General features: G+C 39.0%; 1 protein-coding gene across 1 annotated transcript in view; it reads right to left on the bottom strand.

Moving 5' to 3' along the window:
• Positions 1 to 6,050: 6,050 nt before the first annotated feature.
• The window catches only part of snx19a (sorting nexin 19a), a 40,006-nt gene continuing 25,492 nt past the window's right edge, over positions 6,051 to 20,564 (bottom strand). Inside the window, exons 9-11 of the mRNA XM_066662146.1 lie at positions 7,623 to 7,807; positions 6,526 to 6,613; positions 6,051 to 6,180 (exon numbers count right to left, since the gene is read on the bottom strand). Coding sequence (XP_066518243.1) covers positions 6,051 to 6,180; positions 6,526 to 6,613; positions 7,623 to 7,807 — 403 coding nt within the window. The remainder of the gene's footprint in view (positions 6,181 to 6,525; positions 6,614 to 7,622; positions 7,808 to 20,564) is intronic.

Below are 20,564 nucleotides of genomic sequence, written 5' to 3'. Positions count from 1 at the left end.
CATGAAATTTTGAATGAAATAATTCAATTTATTTAACTCTGACCAGACACAAGCCTGAATCACTTTCTACTTCATCAATATGGTATCAATAATAAGTCTTGAACCCACTTTTGACAGTTGATATTTTTGTAGTTCCTGTAACTGTAGCATGTAAGGGTTAATAACTATAAACACTGTACACTGTAAAAGTTGCTTAAACACAGTAGTCCCTCAGTCTCTATTAGGATCGGTTATCTCATCCAGTGTCTGAAATGGTCCCTATTCACTATTCTATATAGCACTATATATGAATTGGGGGGTGGGGGGTAGTGAATGATTTCACATATTAACTAATGATGTTTTTACCAAAAAACAGTGGATTATGGGTAATCTGCTATTTTTCTTTTTGCTGTGCATTTTATGATTGTTCGAGTGCACTGAAAATGGTCCACTATGTTTTTCGGACACTACTACATCCCCAAATCAATACACTATACAGTGCATAGATCACAGGTTTTGACACAGCGTCTCTCTCTCACTCCCAGGTATTTCCATTTGTCTTGTCTTTAAAACCTCTGTGTCTAGTCTCTCTGTTTGTGGGTTTTTCCATGTGGTATTTCTAGTTTTAGTTCTGTCCTTAATGCTGCTCTCTTTCTGGCTGGTTAAGTATTTGCTTGGTTCTGTCTTTTTTATCTTCTCTATTTGTCTCCAGCCTGTCTCTGTTAATCTAGTGAATATATCTATAATATACTTAGCTTGTTTTCTGTTTTCCTATACTTTCTCTTTATCTAGTTCCTGTTTGGAATCTCTTCCTCTAACACTAGTTTTCTTGTCTCTGTATTTGTCTAGTTTCTGCTCTGCTCCAGTTTTTTTGGTGCCTTTGTTCCTTAAGTTGGTCTTGATTTTGTTAGCTTTTGTAGACATTGTCTTCCTTTTTAACTGCTCTAAGTTGGTTTCTAGTTGTGTCACTTGTATATTCATGTTTTTTAAGCATGCAATTGTGATTTTTGTTTCTCATAGTTTTCTTGCCCTCATTTAGTTGTGTGTACATGTCTTGGTATTTTCAGTCTCTGTTCTTTATTTGTTCTCACTTCTTTGTTTATATTTTGCCTCTCATTATATTTTTGACTCAGAAACTCCAACCCAGCAGAACAGTGTGGTCTTGCCCTTAAGCAAGGGAATGCTTCACTCCCCTGTGGTTTGCTCACCATTAGGAACCAATGTTCTACCACCTGAGCAAACAGCTCGTGTATTGCCTCAGGTGAGTTGAGGACTGTCTCTTGTAAATTTACATTCGGATTCTGTTGAGTGCATGGTGTTCCCTCGCTAAAGGCAAGGCCATCCTGTTCCTCTGGGTTGGAGCTCGCCAGATTCCCACCTTTCAAGATTCCATGTTTCAAGAGCTCCCTGGAGTTCACTGTGTTGTAGCACCCCATGACAGAAAGTCTACACCTGATTGTAATGACACTGTCCAGACAGCACTGCAAGGCTAAAGAAATTATGAGCATATGTGACAGGGTGCCAATAAAATAAGTTTATGCCTCACAACGCAAAAGGACTTAAGAATCCCAACAGACTCGTGGAAAACTTTGAGACTTTGGATTTATGAATGGTGGCTGCATGATGGTAACAATTGGGGGAAGTAATATATCTTTGTAAGCCAGTTAGTGACTTTCAAAATGCACTAGTATTTGCTTCCAAGAATATGATGTGAAAAAGCAGCAATTATATTCTGTGCTTTAAAATATACAGCCTAAAACATGGCAACATATAATGGCTAACAGCATTCAAAAAAGACACAGAATATAAAGAATGAGACAGAGTTAATAAATGTCAAATTCAATTTAGTACAATACAGACTACTAGCTGTCTGGTATTGCTACATATACAAGTGTAGGGCCTCCCTTTGCTCGAAAAACCAAGCTCAATCCAGTCGGGGTGTGGAGCAATCTGTGCATTTACTGTTGACCTTATTCATGAGCAAAGCATATACATCCACACAGCCATTTTACATATTCTTTCTTTTGTTGTGTGTGTGAAAGTCATTGGAGCAGTTTTAGAAATACTCAGTCCAGGCGTACTGGTACCAACAATCATGCCACAGTCCAAATCAGTAAATGGCATTTTTTCTCATTCTGGTGGATGTGAACATCACCCCAAGCTGCTGACCCAAATTATTATATGCGATAACAACACAGTTGGCTAAGGTATACTCATATAAGTGAGGCGGAAGGATTGACAGAAAAATGGTTTACCAGGTCTGGCATGGTTGTTAATTCCCATATTTTTATAGCTTTTTTGGAAACTGATTTTTCCACATTTACTTTCTATGCTTATACTTAATCTTCTCAGGCTGAAGAATGTACTACTTTTACTTGGAAATTATATTAATACACAGTAAATTGTTAAAAATCATTAAAATGCAACATGTTAAAATGCACTAATGCGTCCCCACATTGTAAATAATTAAATTTTAAGGTGAAGAAATGTTTTTAGTGTGTGTTATGGTTAAGGTTAGTATTAGGGTTACATTGATATATTACATTGCATTTATTACAAAAAATAATAACCTACTCTCCGGGTGCTCCGGTTTCCTCCCACAGTCCAAAAACACACATTGGTAGGTGGATTGGTGACTCAAAAGTGTCCGTAGGTGTGAGTGTGTGAGTGATTATGTATCTGTGTGTCTGTGTTGCCCTGTGAAGGACTGGCGCCCCCTCCAGGGTGTATTCCTGCCTTGCGCCCGATGATTCCAGGTAGGCTCTGGACACACCGCGACCCTGAATTGTATCAGCGGTTACAGATAATGGATGGATGGATACTCTAAGATATGAATATAAATCTATGCAATGTCCCCGCAATTCACATATACATGATTGTGTGTGTATGCATGTGTGTTCTGGCACAAAGGACAAAACCAGCAGCAACAACATGTGTAATATTTTGACTCCTGCCATGTGACATCTACCCCTACACAAATGACAGTAACAGCATAACTTTATCCAATTTTCCTCCATTAAATTCCTTTATAAGCTTGGTGCAGCTTACAGACTTTACAGACAGACTGAATTTATTGGCGGGTTGAGGTTGACCAGGCCAAATGCTGAGACAGAGATAGTCTCTGATCATCTACCCTTGGCTGTGGAAATAGCCTCTGCTGTTCTATGAAGGTGAGTATGTGATGGCATTCAGATGGTAAAAATGAAACTGATGTTTAATCATAAGTTATCAAAGGTATAGGATGGAGCTCCTGAGAAAGCAGTCTTGCTCCACAATCCTGCTCTTTACTCCCTTATAGCCCTTTGCATTAGCCATAGTGATCTTATGCCAATTTGCACAGGTGTAAGCCTGTACACAATAGGCTTTTTCTGTGATCAATATTATCCCAGAAATAATTGTGATAAAGGATATTATTGTCTTAAATATTAATGAAAGTTTTAAGGCTATTTTATTCCACTGATGTAAAAATACTATAATAGCATAGTTATGCAATTATACCCATTTAAAGAGCAATGAACTTTAGCAAAACTAGTTAGAAAATTCAGACATTGGAATTGGAATATATTTAAAAAATTAAAATTAAATAAAGTAACACTAGGTAAGATTTGATATTTTTGCTCCTGGGCTCCCCCTACAGTTGCAGAGTGCAATTTACTTTTACATAACTTTCCTGAAATCAAGGGGAAGCTGGAGAAGGAGAGAAATGGTTTCCTACTCTCATCCAAAACATACATACATAGTGCAGTTTCTCCCTACGAAGGGTCAGTGAAGCAGAGCACTTGCTTTAAAGTTGTAATTTTAAGATAATACTACATAGCATTCCTTTAAATAAATAAAACGTATAAAATGTAAGAAGAACTGATAAGGGTCCTCATAAGGGCTCCACAACAGAGAGACCAGAGAAAAGAATGAGGGGCATGTAAAATATGGATATTCATTGATATGTCAACAAACATGACAGTAAACATAATGAGCAATACTGAGTTCAGCAAAAATTCTTAAGGAAATATTCTTAGATTGTACAATATGTTGCTAATATAATTATTGTGACAGGCCTACACAGCAATGACACTATCAGAGTAGTGGCTGTGATATGTGGGTAGCACTGGTATGAGTGTATCAGGCAAAGCTGTTTCTGGAGTTTGTGAACATCTCAGTATCAGGTTGGTGGGTTGAGAATACTGTGCCTACCACAAATACCTATCCAACAATGGCCTTGTGGTCAGAAAGTGATAGTGATAAAGGGGCTAAAAGACCAACATTAATTGATTAATTGTGCTTGGAAATATTGACCAGTAAAAACTATCCAAATTATACACCATGCAAATTATATATGGTCAGAAAAAGTTCCTAAATTTGTCCCTGTCTAGTGATGAATACTTTATGTATAGAATGAAATTGTTGCCTTATTTTGTAAAGAATTTGCACATGACTTAAAGAAAATGAAAGTATGAAACTGTGGAAAACATCAAGAAATCATAGCCACTAACAAAATATTGTGTATAAAATAATTTAATTTATTTAAGGTATGCCCATAACCCATTTCGATCCTGATCCAAAGCGATTCCAGATGAATGAATGAATGAATAAATATTTTATTTTATGTACTTTAGTATTTTAATACTACCTTCATTAATGTCTTTGTTAATGTCTTGCACACTTTCTCAGCTATTTTCTGTAAGGTCTACTATTTGCAGGAACAGTGCATACTAAAAAAATACCTTTATCCAATGTGTCTAACACAATAGTCAAAACAACCAAAGACATTGCCAGTAAACATCAGAGAGGCTTGAACTTTCTGTTTTGTCTGCTGTAAAGTAAAAGCAGTTCATTCCCAGAAGTGATAAAGCTTATATTTGACATACGGAACTGCGTGAGGAATTCAAGACCCTGCTGATGTCACTTACAGGAAAGTATGGACACACTTGGACGTGCAGATCTGAGCGTGTACAATAACACCAGTGAGAACATTAGGTGCTGAAAACCACTCTCTGTGACACTCACTCTCTTTATAGTGATGGGATACTGGACTTTGACCATAGCCAATCAGAGTGGCCCAGGCTTTTGATCTTTTGCTGCTATCACCATGGCTACAGCTGATGGCATGCAGGCTTTTGAAGGCCAAGGCTTCTGGGAAGAGCATGTGGCCAGTTACGGGAGATGTCAGGAAAAAAATGGGCATTGTGAAAATATTGGAACCTGACGGTCACCATTAAAATGAAAACAGTTACTGTACATGTGAGTTTAGAATAGCAGAGGTATATATATATATATATATATATATATATATATATATATATATATATATATAGTTCCCTCTGATATTCTAAACTCAAAATAATATACACGCACACACAATTACATATAATTAAGAAAATACATTGATATATAATTAAAAATGTTACATTTTTATTCTGCACATTTCATCAGAGTAGAGCAATGCAGTCACCATGGAGCAGGATGGGACTATGGTTTTATTTTGTTCATTTTCCAGATTATGGCATCAGAATCCTATCTTCTATTATTTTAGACCTTTTATTCTGGCACCATATTTCGCAGGATGATGTATCAGACCTATATGCTCAGATGTTTCCTTTTCTCTTTAACTGTTTGATTTGTATTGTATTCAACTCTCAGTATCCATTACAACCTGTTCTTGCTGGTCATTATAAACTGCTGAAAGAGAGGGTTTGTGTATGCATTTGATCAAACAGTGATAGTAAGAATAAGCCCCACTTCAGTTACTCAGTTATTAGTTTCCCACAGCTGGAATTTACCTGATGTATACAGGAAAAGGAAGAGTAAGGTCTGTCTCTGTCCACAGTATATGAAATAGGATGCTCTGGAACAGCTGGACATGAATTTCGAGGGGCCACCCCAGTACTGTCTTCTGGAGCACTAAAACTGTTGTAAAAACTTGGGGACGAGTTTAAGTGGTGTTTTGAACTAGAACAAATATTCCAAATTCAGTACCTGACCTCACTAATATTTATGACAGAACACACTATAGTATACAATGAAATGAGCAAGTGTCCACAAATGTTTGGCTAATAATGTATAGATAATTGCTCTCAGGCAGTAGCAGGTGATGTCTCTACATCACCAGAGAGGCTGTGGAGAAGAAACTTCTGGAAGCCTTCTTCAGAAGATTCTGGAACCAAAAACTCCAGCAGCAGGTCAAAGATAGAGTACACAAGATGCCTGTGCACAAAACAGAGCGATATAACATATATAATAGTTAGATATATACATAATAGTTAGATATAATAGTATTGTTCATACAATAATTTACACTTCAGTATGTTTTGTTGTATGTACATTGGCGTGTTATGAGTTTGAACCAATTACATGCTGCATAAAAGTAAAGATTTAGACCAGAGGTCTTCAAATGTGGAACCTGGATTCAAGTTGCAGGCTGTAGTTGGCAAAATCTGGGACCTGGATCAAAGGTTCAAATTTGAAAACCCCTGATATTGACCAACAAAAAAGATTTTCAATTTTAGATTAGACCTGTGGTGCATTGTTAATTTTGGTGATGTTGCTTACCTGTTGATGTGGGAGTCTTGCAGAGATTCCAGCACATGTTCCCAACTAAGCTTATACTTTTCATACCCCAACATATCAGGAATAAGCTCTGGTAAATTCACAGACAAACAAACAAACACGCACACACAGGCACACACACTGTACCATCTCACAACAAATGCAATCTGATGCTGTGAATGCTGCATGTGGTTTTGCTTACATGACCTATGTCCATTTATAAGTCAATGGCATATAGCAGGGGTCACAAACAGGTGGACAGCAGTCCGGGTTTGGAGTCAGTAAAAGCAGAAACGTTTATATATATATATATATAAGGAGATTGAACACCAGCTGAAAAATGAGGACTTCTTGTAATGCTCAACATTCTGTGTACAGATGAAGTTTACCCTTCATTAAGAGCCAGTCAGCTTGTTTATTGTGGATAAAATCCCACACTTTAGCAGTAAGAACCAATCAACTTGCAGGTTTGGTTTAAAACCCATAATCCAGACTTAATATCCCGCCCTGCATAAAATGTTGATATAACAACTAGGCTAATTCCATATACAGATTATGGCACTGATTATAATGCAAGTTAGACATTATGAAGTTCTGGACTGTGGCTTGAGGCTTTTTCTTCTTAAAATGTAATGAATTTTAGTTAAATAACCCTGGAATAGAGAATAAGTCATTACTAAAAACAAAATAGAACACGGATTACTGGAACTCATAAAAATAAGAATAGCAAGGGGATATTGCAAACACATAAGAAGACAAGTGCAACTTGGGCATGAATTATATACCTACATCATCTTATGAATGGTCCTGTGACCTCTGATGAAGGACTACAGAATGATGAACTTAAATTGTGCAGCAACAGATGAGCTAGTGACTTTACTATAAGGTGCACCTAGCATGTAGGTGTCTTTAAGGTTTCTGAGGTGGTCCTGTCGATGTCCTGACCATTGAAGAGCAGGCACCTTTAAGCACCTATACGGTCACTAGAGCTAATATGAGTGTAGAAATAAAGAGTGGTTTATATATACAAATCTTTTTACATTGTATACAGTGTTAATAGCGCCCATGTGGAGAATGTGCAATCTGCTGCAAGAACTGACCTGGAAACAGTTTCATGAGGCAGTCTAGGCACCGGTGGCGTGTTGTTTTCCTCTGTTCTGTACTCCTGTCGGGTGGTGTACCCATGAGCAGGTCCCCACCGGGCCACACAGCCTCCTGCAGCACACGCAGGTAGATGACCCAGCATGGGGCACTGGTCAGATGGGCTATTCCAACATCCAGCCACCTGAACAGTCACAGGAGAGGAAACTGATAACCACGACTTACAGTGGGGCATAACAATTATTTTCTTCTATAAGACCTCTAACAATAACAAAGTGTGTCTGTAACTCTGTAATTCTATTTAAGGACCCACTACATTACTGACACACTATATGGAAAGTTTTGTTTTTCGTTTTTTTATGAAGGGCATAAACATTGAGTTCTATTGCTACAGTAAGACTTTTTAGGAAGGATTTTATGCTAGAAAAAAACACCTTTATTGGTGAATCAATTGCATTCTAGTGCCTGGTGTTACTGCAACATTCAAGGTGGATTTAGGGTTTCAAAAACACTGCTCTAGACAACACACTGTCAACAGTTCAATGCTAGGGTTTCTTCAAGCTAATGTATTATACTGAGGACAGTCACACACTTGTCCAGCAAATTGAACATAAAATATTATGATACATTTAATAACCTGTGTTTTATTTCATTCTTATATGTTAAATTTAGGAAAAATAAATGTAATTATGCAATTCAATTACGTTTGCTCCCTGTAGAGTACATGTTAAAGTATTCACACTTAGGACATGAACATGTTACTGTATAATGTAGCCCTGTGGGAGAGTGTTGTTTGGATTCAAGTGTTGACTTCTTCGCAGTTGACCTGTCTTCCAGTTGCAGTGATGCTGGCTGGGTAATCCTGTGTCTTTCAGCAAGGCTGGTTTGTTTTGGTAACAGGCGGCAGTGTGTCTCATCCTGCCCACTACAGTAATCCTGAGCGATGAATATTTAATCTCACACTCACACTTCCCTCACAAGTCACAGCATAGAGGCACCAAAGTGTCCACAGCATGCTTCCCTCAGGGCAAGAGCATGCAGACCAATATGAAGTGGATATGAATAGAGAAAAACAAACAGCAAAGTGTCTCACACACACTCCTTGTATGTTTTTTCCAGATCCAGGGATCTGGGGTTGGGGGTTCGACTCCTGCTCCGGGTGACTGTCTGTAAGGAGTTTGGTGTGTTGTCCCCGTGTTCGCGTGGGTTTCCTCCCGGTGCTCCAAAAACACACTGGTAGGTGGACTAGTGACTCAAAATAGTCCCAATGTGTGAGTGGCACCCCCTCTGGGGTGTGTTCCTGCCTTGTGCCCCGAGGTTCCGGATGGGCTCCGGACTCGTCGCGACACCGAACTAGATAAGCAGTTGCAGACAATGAATAATAAATAATAGCAAATAAGACAAGAACATGCTTTTTGTGTGTTTCTGGGGCTGTGTTTGGCACGACATTGACCAGAGACATGGCTCGGCATTTGTTACGTTTCTCTGCTGTTCACAAGCTCAGCAGGACGGCTCAAAACTCGGCAACGTTTACACACGTATTATATCTCACAGAAAGAGGAGGACTGCTGAATATGTCTTATGTCACGTGAGTGTGTGCCTGATACATTATAAAGGAAATTGGTAGGGAGACATTTTGTGGTGTTAGTGTGTTTATAAAACTCCATATAGCTGCGCACAGCCACATTAAAATTCATATCCTTTACTCTAACCTGTTACATTGAATAAATAAGTAATTGTAATTACAATTCTTAATGTCTTCTTTGGATGAACAAGAAAAACACTGATGCTCCTTTTTTCGTTTCTGCATTTATTAGTCCTGCCCTCCATATTTTCTGTACAACACGATCACATAATAAAAACCACATATAAACAAATACATTCATATGAAGCTCCAAAGCTTTTCCAGACCTTCCAGTGAGGGTCTGTATTTTGGGCTTTCCTGATTTTGAAATGCCAGGAACACCTCTGTGACAATGGCTATATGGCTAAAGGCAGTCCGGCAAAACTAGGCTTGCCTAGTCTTGTTTTACAGCGGGCTTACGCAATGTTACCATTACCAATCCATCAGATCCGATAGGACAAGACCAGTGAACTTTATAATAATATCTTGCAGATGTTCATATGCAGCACAGACTGTTCCACGGAGAAAAGCAAACACTCGAAATAACAATAATCCCCTATGTTCCTTCTCAAGCCAATCAATGAGCACTCTAAGTATTCCACTGCAGCTAATTCAATTAGGTTGTTTAATTATTTTCACTTGGTGCTTTCCAAATAAAAGAGGCTGCAAAAACAACAGAGGTTCAAATCAGTAGAACAGGAGAAATAAAAGAGAAGAAAAATAGACTAGACATGACCCCAATGTTGTTTCCATTTGGCTTTTCTTGTGTTCATCAAAAGACAGACAGAAGCTGGTGTTCAGACATCTGAGAATCTGGATAGATCTGACCACATGGCCACAAGTGGTTGGGCTGAGGGGCTCAGAATGACCTTCTCAAAAGTTATATGGTACAGACAAATTTCAACAGGTGTCAAGAGGGATATTAGCAGAAATGAGTCAGAATCTTCAAATAGGTGTGAAATTTCAAAAACGGAACAGAAAAGCAATTTGCAACAAACAATTTGCTACCCTCCAATGCTAATGTACTCTCATGTTATTAAGCATTCAGCCATAGGATATCTGATGAAATATGATATATTTCTGAAGCTCCTCTAGGCACAACTACAGGCCAAGGAGGGATAGTTGAAGGTATGTTAACTAGCATGGATTTGTTATGTTTTTAATAGGGTACAATAAGTGTGGGCAAATAATTTTGTATTCATAATTGACATAATGCCATTTTTAGGTTTACAAATAAGTGTTAATTGGTCTGTTCTCCCCGTGTCCGTGTGGTTCCTCCGATGGTCCAAAACCACTCATTGGTATGGTGGATTGGTGACTCAGAAGTGTCCATAGGTGTGAGGGTGTGTCATCCTGTGAAGGACTGATGCCCCCTCCAGGGTGTGTTCCTGCCTTGCACCAAGTTATTCAGACTCCGGACCCACCGCGACCCTGAACTAGATAAGTGGCTACAGACAATGGATGAATAAATGAATGAAAATAAGTGTTAAAGTGTTTGGGTGGAATGTATGTCTCATGTTCTTTGGTCATTTTATGGTAACAATTTTGTAGAGTTAAAACTGACAATTGCTATTTTATTCAACAAAAAATAACCTAAAAATTGAAGTAGTTTGAAAATGGAAAGCAGGAAGAAATTATTCGCCACTGCATTCATTATGAGTTCCATCACAGAAAAAGCACTACAAAATCATGAGCTTCTATTTGTTCTGTTTTTGGGGATAATATTGTGTCCAAAAGTAAGTGGGAGGTTTGGTTTTGATTATTTAAATGTAGTCATTTTAATGTGATCATGAACATAGCGTTTTAATATTAACCCTAAGGGTTTTTTTTTATAAAATGACATTTGTTACTTTTAATACTATGCAACACTTACAAAAAAGAGCATAAAATTCTTAATTCACATGGAAACTTCTCCCAGTTGGGATTTTAACCCAAGATCCCAGAGCTGAGAGGAAAATGTCCAAACCTATAAGCTATTGTGCAGTTCAGGCTGATTGGGTGGGCCCTAATACAGGGTTATGCCCCTAAGTGTGAGCACCCAAGTAATGCCACGTTATTTGGATATACACAGCAAACAATTCAAACTGGCAGTCTGATTACTCATCCAAAAATAAGATGCCTGTCATATTTGGCTCCTCCTCCTCCTCAGTGTCTCATTCTCGTTTTCCTTTTCTCTTTCCACGTTTCTCTGCACACTTGTGTTTGTTCCAATGTCTCCTTGTCCTCATTCTACTCTCCAAGGTGTCCCCCATTAGTCTAATTGTTGAAAGCTCTGTGCCTTGTCTCAGGTCATATTGCATCATTCCTGTTATTCTTGCGGTCCGCACACTAGGTGTTCTTGGTGTTTGTCTTGATCGTTTATCTGTCTCTTGGTTTTGCCTTTATTGTGTTCTTTATAATTTCTTTCATTTCTGCCTTGATCCAGGTTGTTGGTTGTTGGTTTGTTGTTATACTTTGAGTCAGTCTTGTTTTCTGTTTCTAGCTCAGGCCTCTTTCTTTGGTTCTTATTCTATTGTTGTGTTTCTGTGCTGCTGGTGTTTCCCTATTATGGTGAGTTATATATACACCAATCAACAAAGACATTTATAACTACCTCTTTGTTTTTACGCTCACTGTCCACTCTCTCAACTCCACTGACCATACAGCTGCACTTTGTAGTTTTACATTTTCAGACTATATATAATCCATTCATTGCACTGTATACTGTGTTTTCTCCCTTTCACACTGCTCTCCAATGGTCAGGACTACCACAGAGCAGGTACGATTTGGGTGATGGATCATTCTCAGTGCTGCAGTGACACTGAGGTGGCGGTGGTGTGTTAGTGTGTGTTGCGTTGATGTGAGTGGATCAGACACAGCAGTGCTGCTGGAGTTTTTAAACACTGTGTCCACTCACTGTCCACTCTGTTAAACACCTACCCCGTTGGTCCACCTTGATGTAAAGGCAGAAACAGTGTTGATTGTACTCTGGTGCTTCATCAGTGGGCACAGGACAAGTGTGTCCTGTATGGCCAGTGGAGCTGGTACAATGCAGGTTTTCCAGTTGTAATCCAGTTGCAGTGCAATTATATAGTTATACAGTTTATAGTTAGTTGAGTTTTAATACACTGTCCTCTCACTGTCCGTTTTGTTAGACACTCCTACCTCATTGGTCCACCTTGTACATGTAAAGTCAGAGACAGTAGCTCATATTTCGCTGCACAGTTTGTGTTGGTCCTCTTCTAATCCTTGGTTTACACAGGAAGCTGTTGGCTGGATATATTGGGTCGGGGGACTATTCTCAGTCCAGCAGTAACACTGAGGGTCTTAAAAACTCCAGCAGCTCTGCTGTGCCTGATCCACTCGTACCAGCACAACACACAGTAACACCACTATCACATCAGTGTCTCTGTGTAGTGTCTGTCTCGATTTATTCTTTTGCTAATAAATGAATGAATAAATCTACACAACTACTTCTGCCTTCATGTTCCTTGCAAATCTCTGACTCTGTGTTCCTTTTTTTAGCTATGCTAACTGCTTTTGTTCATTATTATAGCTCTCAGTATGTTAAATCTATTTCTATCTATTTATGAATGCTCAACATGGTTTGAGGAGTGTGTGATGATTTAAGCAATGTATTTCAGAATTGCTTAACTGCATTTAGAGTAAAGAGAACATCCAGTGACTTCTACACCTGGTTGTAGATGAGATGAGAACTAAAAGCAGTGTTTTGACTCTGAAGTCAGAATAATCCCTGGACATTTCTTCAAAAAGATCAGGGGTGGTGCCCTGATGTCCAGCCTAAATCTGTCATCATGGCCTCTTCTGACCTCTTAATCATCCTCATCTTTGGCTTGACCTAATAGCACATGTACAGTGAGTGTACTGGTGCAGATTAGCTGTCATCACCCAGGTGGATTCTGCACAATGATAGAGGTTTAGACAACTCCATAATGTTCCAAAGAATGTAAAGTGCATTCATCATATTCCCATAGCCAGCCGCTTATGCCCTGATTTAGGACATGCTGTAAAAGGTTACAGGACTATGTCCATTTCAAGCCCATGGTCTAGTCTATTTAATAGGATATGTATTGAGATGCCAACTTTTCAGCAGCTTGGGATTGTCTTTCCTGTCTAGGTCAGTGCAGGATGACCTCAGTAACATCTAGCCACGCTCACAGTGGGCCAACAGTCACTGTGTATAACATGCTAATGTGCTTAAATATGTAAATGCCCTTGACAAATGTAAAGAGATTACGATGTCAATTTTAAGTTGTGGTGTTAAAAAGGATGCATTATGCCCCTTTTCCAGAACTTTACATCATGGTCATTGTCATGCTTTGGTCAAAATACCACAAAGATTAAAATAAAGACAGCACTTTTCTTACTCTGTCTAAACAGCTGATTTCAGAGCCATTGTTTTTAGCAGCTCATTTCTGTGCAAAAGTCTCAGGAGGGTGTAGTCACTGTTTTCTCCAAACACCAGGGAGTTCAGCAGTGAGACTCGAGGAGTTTTTGTCATTTTTGCCTGTTCTTTTTTCTCCATTTTTAATGAATCAGTACTCTTATTTCCCCACACTCATTGTGTGTGTTTTGCATGGTTTACCCTCTTTGCTCTCATATAAACCCAGGACCAGCGCTGTGACTGGAGAGACTCAGACGAGAAGGCAGGACTATCCTGAACTGCCTGCCATTTATGTAAGATGCAGCAAAATATCAGAACTCATTCATTTTATCCCATGTTTCAGACTTTGTCAGTTTTTTGTGACCAAGTTGTTTTATTTCACAATGTGTGGGTTGGTAGGAGCTACAGATCATCAGATCCATGTGCTAATGAAATTTGATTTATCGTCCCCCTAATGTCAATTTTAAAGGAAGTTTTGTAAAAAAATATTCATTTACACAATTTTCCCATAATGCATAATGCAGTCAAACAGCTGGAACATATCTGGTGTATGTTCTTTGCTTCTTTAAACTTGAACTAATATAGCTAACAAATAACTGAAACTTATGGAATACCAATTAACATCACAGAAACAGCAGAAACCAAAAAAAATAACGCTTAACAGTAAACATAACATCTTAAACTGTGACAAGGGGTTAAGTAAGTTCAAATAGATTTGGTTTCTGGCATTGTTCTGATATATGATATTTTAAAAAATGTAAATTTATTTTTACAAATGTAAAATTACAATACATGCCTGAAAGAAGACACCTCTACTAATGAGTAATTAAAGCTATTTAAAAGGGACCATATTATGTGCCTTTTCCACATGTTAACACAGCACCCTGGGGCTTTGTGACATATTTTGGTCAAAATACAGTGAACAAGCACCACAGCACAATTTGCACACAGTCTAAACAGCCCTGTTCAAAATGACTGTTCCTTTAAATGAGAATGAGCCACTGTTTACTCTAATGCAGGTGCCCAGGAGTGAGCAACATGGAGCAGGATCTTTAGTTCTTACTTCTCTTTGTCCTCTGTTGTTGTTTTTTTCACCTATTTTGACCAGTACGTTGTTTTCTCCATAGTCAGATTTATGTTTTGCTCTATTTAACCTCCCACTTGCAGATCCAGCACTCACACGAGGATGTGGGACAATATTAAGTTCAGCACTTGATGTAGGAAATGGATCAAAATTAGAACAATTGCTTTATCCCACATTTTCTGATTAAATTCACAGTTTGTTGGTTGGTACTAAAAGTGAATTTTTCCCCTACTCTATTAGGGTCCCATAGAAAAAATATTTTTCTAATGCTGATATAGGCGTTGAACTGTGCACACTCAGACTGGCAGTAGAATGAGACGACACCGAGACGTCTCTGGAGACAACACACATGAGCCTAAGGTTAATATGCCAAATGCTAAACATAAGCTAAAAGGGTATAAAGCCTCTGAAGCAGTCTCTTGAGTGATGTGATGCCATCCAGGACATTTTGGACTGGCATTCGTGATCCAGAATTAAGTACCCAACATCAGGTACCTGACCTGACTAATGTTTATGTAGCCGAATGTTTTTAAAACCTAACAGTAATGTAATGCCTTGCCTTAAAACTAAAAGCTAACTCCCAATGAGTTCCTTGATTTCACAAAATATCAAAATAATCTCTCTCTCTCTCTCTCTCTCTCTCTCTCTCTCCTTTAAATCTAAGCCCCACTCTTATGCAATACAACAAATAATCATATGTCAGTATGTGTACAGGCCCAACTCATGTTCAGGTAGCACAATAAAGTCCATAAAATCTGGGAAAGGCTTCAAAAACACAGCAGGGCATGCCGTGTTCTGCAAGGGGCTGGCTGCACACACAGCTGATTATTATGCCAGCTTTCCACTGTGCTACATGCTTTCTGTGACTCTGTGTGTGTGTGTGTTTGTGGGGGGCGCACTCAAGGGTCGCGTGCCTTCTATTCAGGATTAGCAGACAGCAGTCAGTATGGTACAGTTATTTTAGTCAATATCACACATATATTATAAGGACAGACAGACAGACACATCCTCATGCAATGACATCTGGGGTAGCCAGGAATTTGTTTTGATACTTTTCTTGATTTGCAAATGATCTTTTATTCTGTCTGTTGAGCATACTTTCTATTAACTTTTGATTGGTTTATTCCCCTTTCCCTTTATTCTAAGTGAATTGTCCAAAATGTCATCAGAGCTTATAATTATGCACTTGTATTATACACATCCACATAAATGCAATTGCATAAATGTGTTTTTGAAAATAGCTTAAGATTTTCCACTATCCATTATCCACAAATAAATTTTTGATGTGGTTGCATATTGCCAGTCCAACAAAGCCAGCACAAATCAGTTATTTGAAGACAGAAAAAAATAATAAAACAAGTGGAATCATGTGTTCTGCTGCTTTGTTGGAATGAAAGCTTGCAGCCACACCAGCCCTTTGTGGATAAGATTGAACACCTGTGGTTTATAGTCTATTGCATCAATCTATTACTTCATCATTTTTGCTAATATATCTGCCCCTATTAAGAAACAACCCGTTTATAATCTGCATCATTTCTTGTAGTTTTTTGAGAAGCTGCAGACCTGCACCCTCTTTACCTTTAGAAAATTGCTGCAATAACAGGGCCCTCTAAGCCATTGCCTTCCAAAAAATAAGTAAAATGAAAAGAGGTAAATTTACTAATAAAATGTTAACTTTTAATGCTAGTTAATATAATACTATTATATAATTACACCGTTCAACCACTGGATTAGGAAAACCTGCTTTTTATCTACATTCATTGTCCGTTTTACCAGCTCCACTGACCATACAGGTCACACTCCTTCTGAGACCACTGATGAAGGACCAGAGTACAACCAACACTGTACCTGACATTTACATCTACAAGATGGACTAACGAGGTAGATGTGTTTAACAGTGTTTAAAAACTCCAGCAGCACTGCTATGTCTTATCCACTCACATCAACGCAACACACACTAACACACCACCATCGCCTCAGTGTAACTGCAGCACTGAGAATGATCCACCATCCAAATACTACTTACTCTGTGGGGTTCCTGTGGGGGTCCTAACCATTGGAGAACAGGGTGAACTGGGGATAAGTATACAGTGAAACACATGGACTACAGTTTGTAATTGTAGAACTATGAAGTGCTCCTGTGTGGTCAGTGGGAGCTGATAAATCTATATAAACCTATAAATGCAAGCTAAATTTGGAGCATCTACTATGACTTTTCACTCTGTAAAAATCACTTGATGTGCACAAAGGGTGCAGAAATGTGAGAAATAATGTGAGAAAAACTGCACCTTCTGGTCTCATTCCTAACCATGAGTGAATAAGTGTGCTGAGTGTGTTACAACCCAGTTCCCTGAAAAGCTTTTTGAAACATCTAAAACAGAGCTCTGTGGTTTTTTTACAGTGACGATATGCTGTGTACTCAATCAGGTTAATGGAAAGTGGCCCACAAACATGTCTGTGGTCATGTGTGTCCAAATTAAGCTACTACAAAGTATGTTAATTGGACTGAAACTGAAACGTGTAACTGAGAAGCCGAGGTCAAGCCAACAAACATAAGGTCAACATCAAGACTGAATAAGAGAATGGACTCATACGAAATATTTTGAATGCTAAAAGCAACTTTTATTTCTGGATCTGGCGGATGGTTCCTCCGGACATTTAACATTCTCCTCCAAGTGTGATGAGACTGTCAGTAAGATCATTTAACTCAAAAACAGTGTTCCTGGAAAGACCAAAGTCACTATTATATCTCTAAATATATATCTCACTATTACATCTCTAAATATAATTTATGGACAGTACATGTCAACATAACTGTCATATGTAAAAGTTCACTTACACCATGCGAAATATGTTTTGATTGTTTTTAATCAAATCAGTGTTAATTATTAAAGTTTTTGTCCAAACAATACGTATTTCTTTATTGTATTTAACTTCAAGAAAGTAATAGAGAAATAGAGAAAACAGTCCTCACATACAGCGACTCGTGATGAAGATTGAACCCACTCCCCAGGACCCTGCAGCTTGTGGGATGCAGTCCTCACAAACACTGGGACTGGTTCCCCAGAGAGGGATTAAACTTAGTCCTGGACTATATCCTCCTTTTCATGGAAAATGTGATCCCTGTATGGAACATAAGCACTTTATTAGGGACCGTCGTGGCCTGGTGGATAGGGAACTAGGCTTGTAACTGGAAGATTGCCGGTTCAATCCCAAGAGCTGAACTGAAGTGCCCTTGAGCAAGGCATGTATCCCCCAACTGCTCCTTGGGCGTCTTGGCTTGGGCTGGCCACCACTCTGGGCATATGTGCTCCCTGCTCCCTAGTGTTTACTAGAGTGTGTGTAAGTATGTGTTTCACTGCAGGGATTGGGTTAAATGCATAGAACAAACTCCTCTGTGGCCAATAAAGTGATTCTAATTCTAATCTTAAAATCATAATTAAAAATGCTGTGTAGTTCAGGACTAGGCTTAATCCCTGTTTTAGAAACCATTCCAAGGTGTCCATTCAAACCTATGCCTTTTTCTGGCTGCAATATTGGAACAGAAGAAACAGTGGACGAGTTTCAACAAAGTTTTGTGCATATAGTGTAAGATACAAAATATACAAATAGCCAAGTACTGTTTGGTGAACTTTGCAGAACTGAATTAATTCCCAGAGAGACTGTGTGGTTTTGTGCTGAAACAGGGCCACAGTACACTGTCCTTTAGGGAACCGGTCTGAAAAAGCTGAAGGGATTGGTGGAAAATCAATTATCAGCTGTCTGAAACCGCTGGCTCCACATCATATGATGTTGCCACGTTTTACTTGACTGTAGGGTGGGAGCAGGCCAGCACATACCACAAAATGCAAAGTTCCTTTGGTTCTTTTTTTCCCTGCCTTTCTCCATCTTCACTATCTCACTATCCATCCTTTATCACTGCCTCTCTCCATCACACTACTAAAAATGAAAGGTTTTATTGAGTTTGATACATGTCATGGTGCTTTCTTCCAAGACATAAAATAAAATATGGCCTGGCATGGGCCAAGCTATGACAGAAAAAAACAGTCTGAGCATTGGGTTACATAAGCCTGTTCTAGTACAAGTAAAAATAGGGGAATAATAAAATGTGACCTTATTACCCCACAGTGACCATGCCAGCTTTTACTCTGTCAGAGATAGTGAGAGAGGTGAAACTGTGTGTTTAAGGAGAAAAATGACTGTTGTTTGTAAAATGACTGTCGAAAAATGCTGCTAAATTGTTTTGAGTTACTGAACTCATGATGATCATAAACACCACTCCAGCTCATTCAAATGCTTGCACAGTTACACCTCTTTGCACATGTGCACTTTATGTAAATTCCTGTGTAAGTCAGAGGAGTAGTCATTGGTGGGCCAATTGGGAACAAGGCCCACCCAAATTGCACAAAGGCCCATCCACTCAGCCAGAGCTAATTCAGCCAGAGCTAATGCACATTCGTGAACAAACTCTCTTTTCGGACTGTTCCGGAACAATCATTCCCGCGAGTCAGATTTAGAGCTGGAGCGCGAGGGGACATGAAAAGAGTTGTTTCTAAATCCAAAGTACATCAAGTTCGGACTGCCATACTTGGAAGTACGGCACGCAAACAGTTCAACACGTAAATACATCGGTGGTGGGAAAAAAGGTTGGTGCGAAATGCATTCTGGGATATCAGACTCTCTCCATTCTACAGAAGTCATGTCTTAATGCATCCTCAGTAATACCGGATGGAGCTGCAGCCAATGGAGTCACAGTCCCTCCTACAGGGCGTTGTTTTGCAGCGGCACTGAGAGCAATATATCAGTGCTGAAACACTGGGAACGTACAGTGCTGCCTTTGCATACAACTAATGTTAGCACAGTGTATTGGAAAAGCTACATTTCATTCTCCCTCGGCACATCTGTTATACAGCCTCTATCCCCAGCAACAACATTGGTGCACTGACTCTGCCAAAACCGTCACCAGTGGCGAAATCAATTTCTCCATACCCATTATGATTGTATTCAAAAATTGTGCACACCCACTTTTACCCAGGCCCACCCAAAGGTCTATTTCTGGCAATGTCACTGGTGTAGAGTGAGTAATTTTATGTTGCACCTTAGATTTAGGGAAACAATGTTTTGTTTCACATTGTCCTGTACACATTCCATATGGTTCAAATGACAAAAACCACTTGACATGACCACTGTTTGAACCCTATAATTCAAGACAACTGATTCAGCTACATCAGCAGGTCTGCAATGAGCTGGAGTGGTGTTTGTGATGAAGGATGAATATCCAACATCAGAATAACAATGGACAACAGACAAATGTTTTCAAATAGTGTCGCAAAGTTTTTAATCTAACTGAGGGGCTGAACATTTCGGGAGCATTGACATGTGAGAGAAAAGTGGATGTGGAAGGTTCTGGGAACATTCTGTTTCAGGGAAATTTTTCCCACAGTCAAAACCGAGCATCAGTGAATTAGGGAATGTGTTATGCCTGGCCCACACGACAGGATTTTAAAGATCTTAACTAATGTTGACACATTACACATAATGAGATTTTTCACAGATTTGTCTATGCTTGATCACTGTTAGTCCTCACACCACACAATCCATCCCCTGAGTAAAACATCACACGGGTCCAGATAATTAACTTCTGACCCAAAGGATCTCCTGTCTTCAAAACCTTGCAGGGTTTTTTTTTTTTCGCCAAATGCTACATCACAAAAGCAGGTGGGAGATTCTCCCAAACTAGATGTTAACAAATATGGTGGACAACAGCGAAACTATAACCCTAGCTCAGATCCTAATGGTTGATGGTCTTTCAGGCATGATGTTCACCCCACACAACTACAGGATACAGA

This window comes from Hoplias malabaricus, chromosome 2, assembly GCF_029633855.1.
Source record: "Hoplias malabaricus isolate fHopMal1 chromosome 2, fHopMal1.hap1, whole genome shotgun sequence".
Lineage (NCBI taxonomy): Eukaryota > Metazoa > Chordata > Actinopteri > Characiformes > Erythrinidae > Hoplias > Hoplias malabaricus.
The sequence above is the reverse complement of the archived record's forward strand: the minus strand, read 5'-3'. Positions and strand labels throughout refer to the sequence as shown.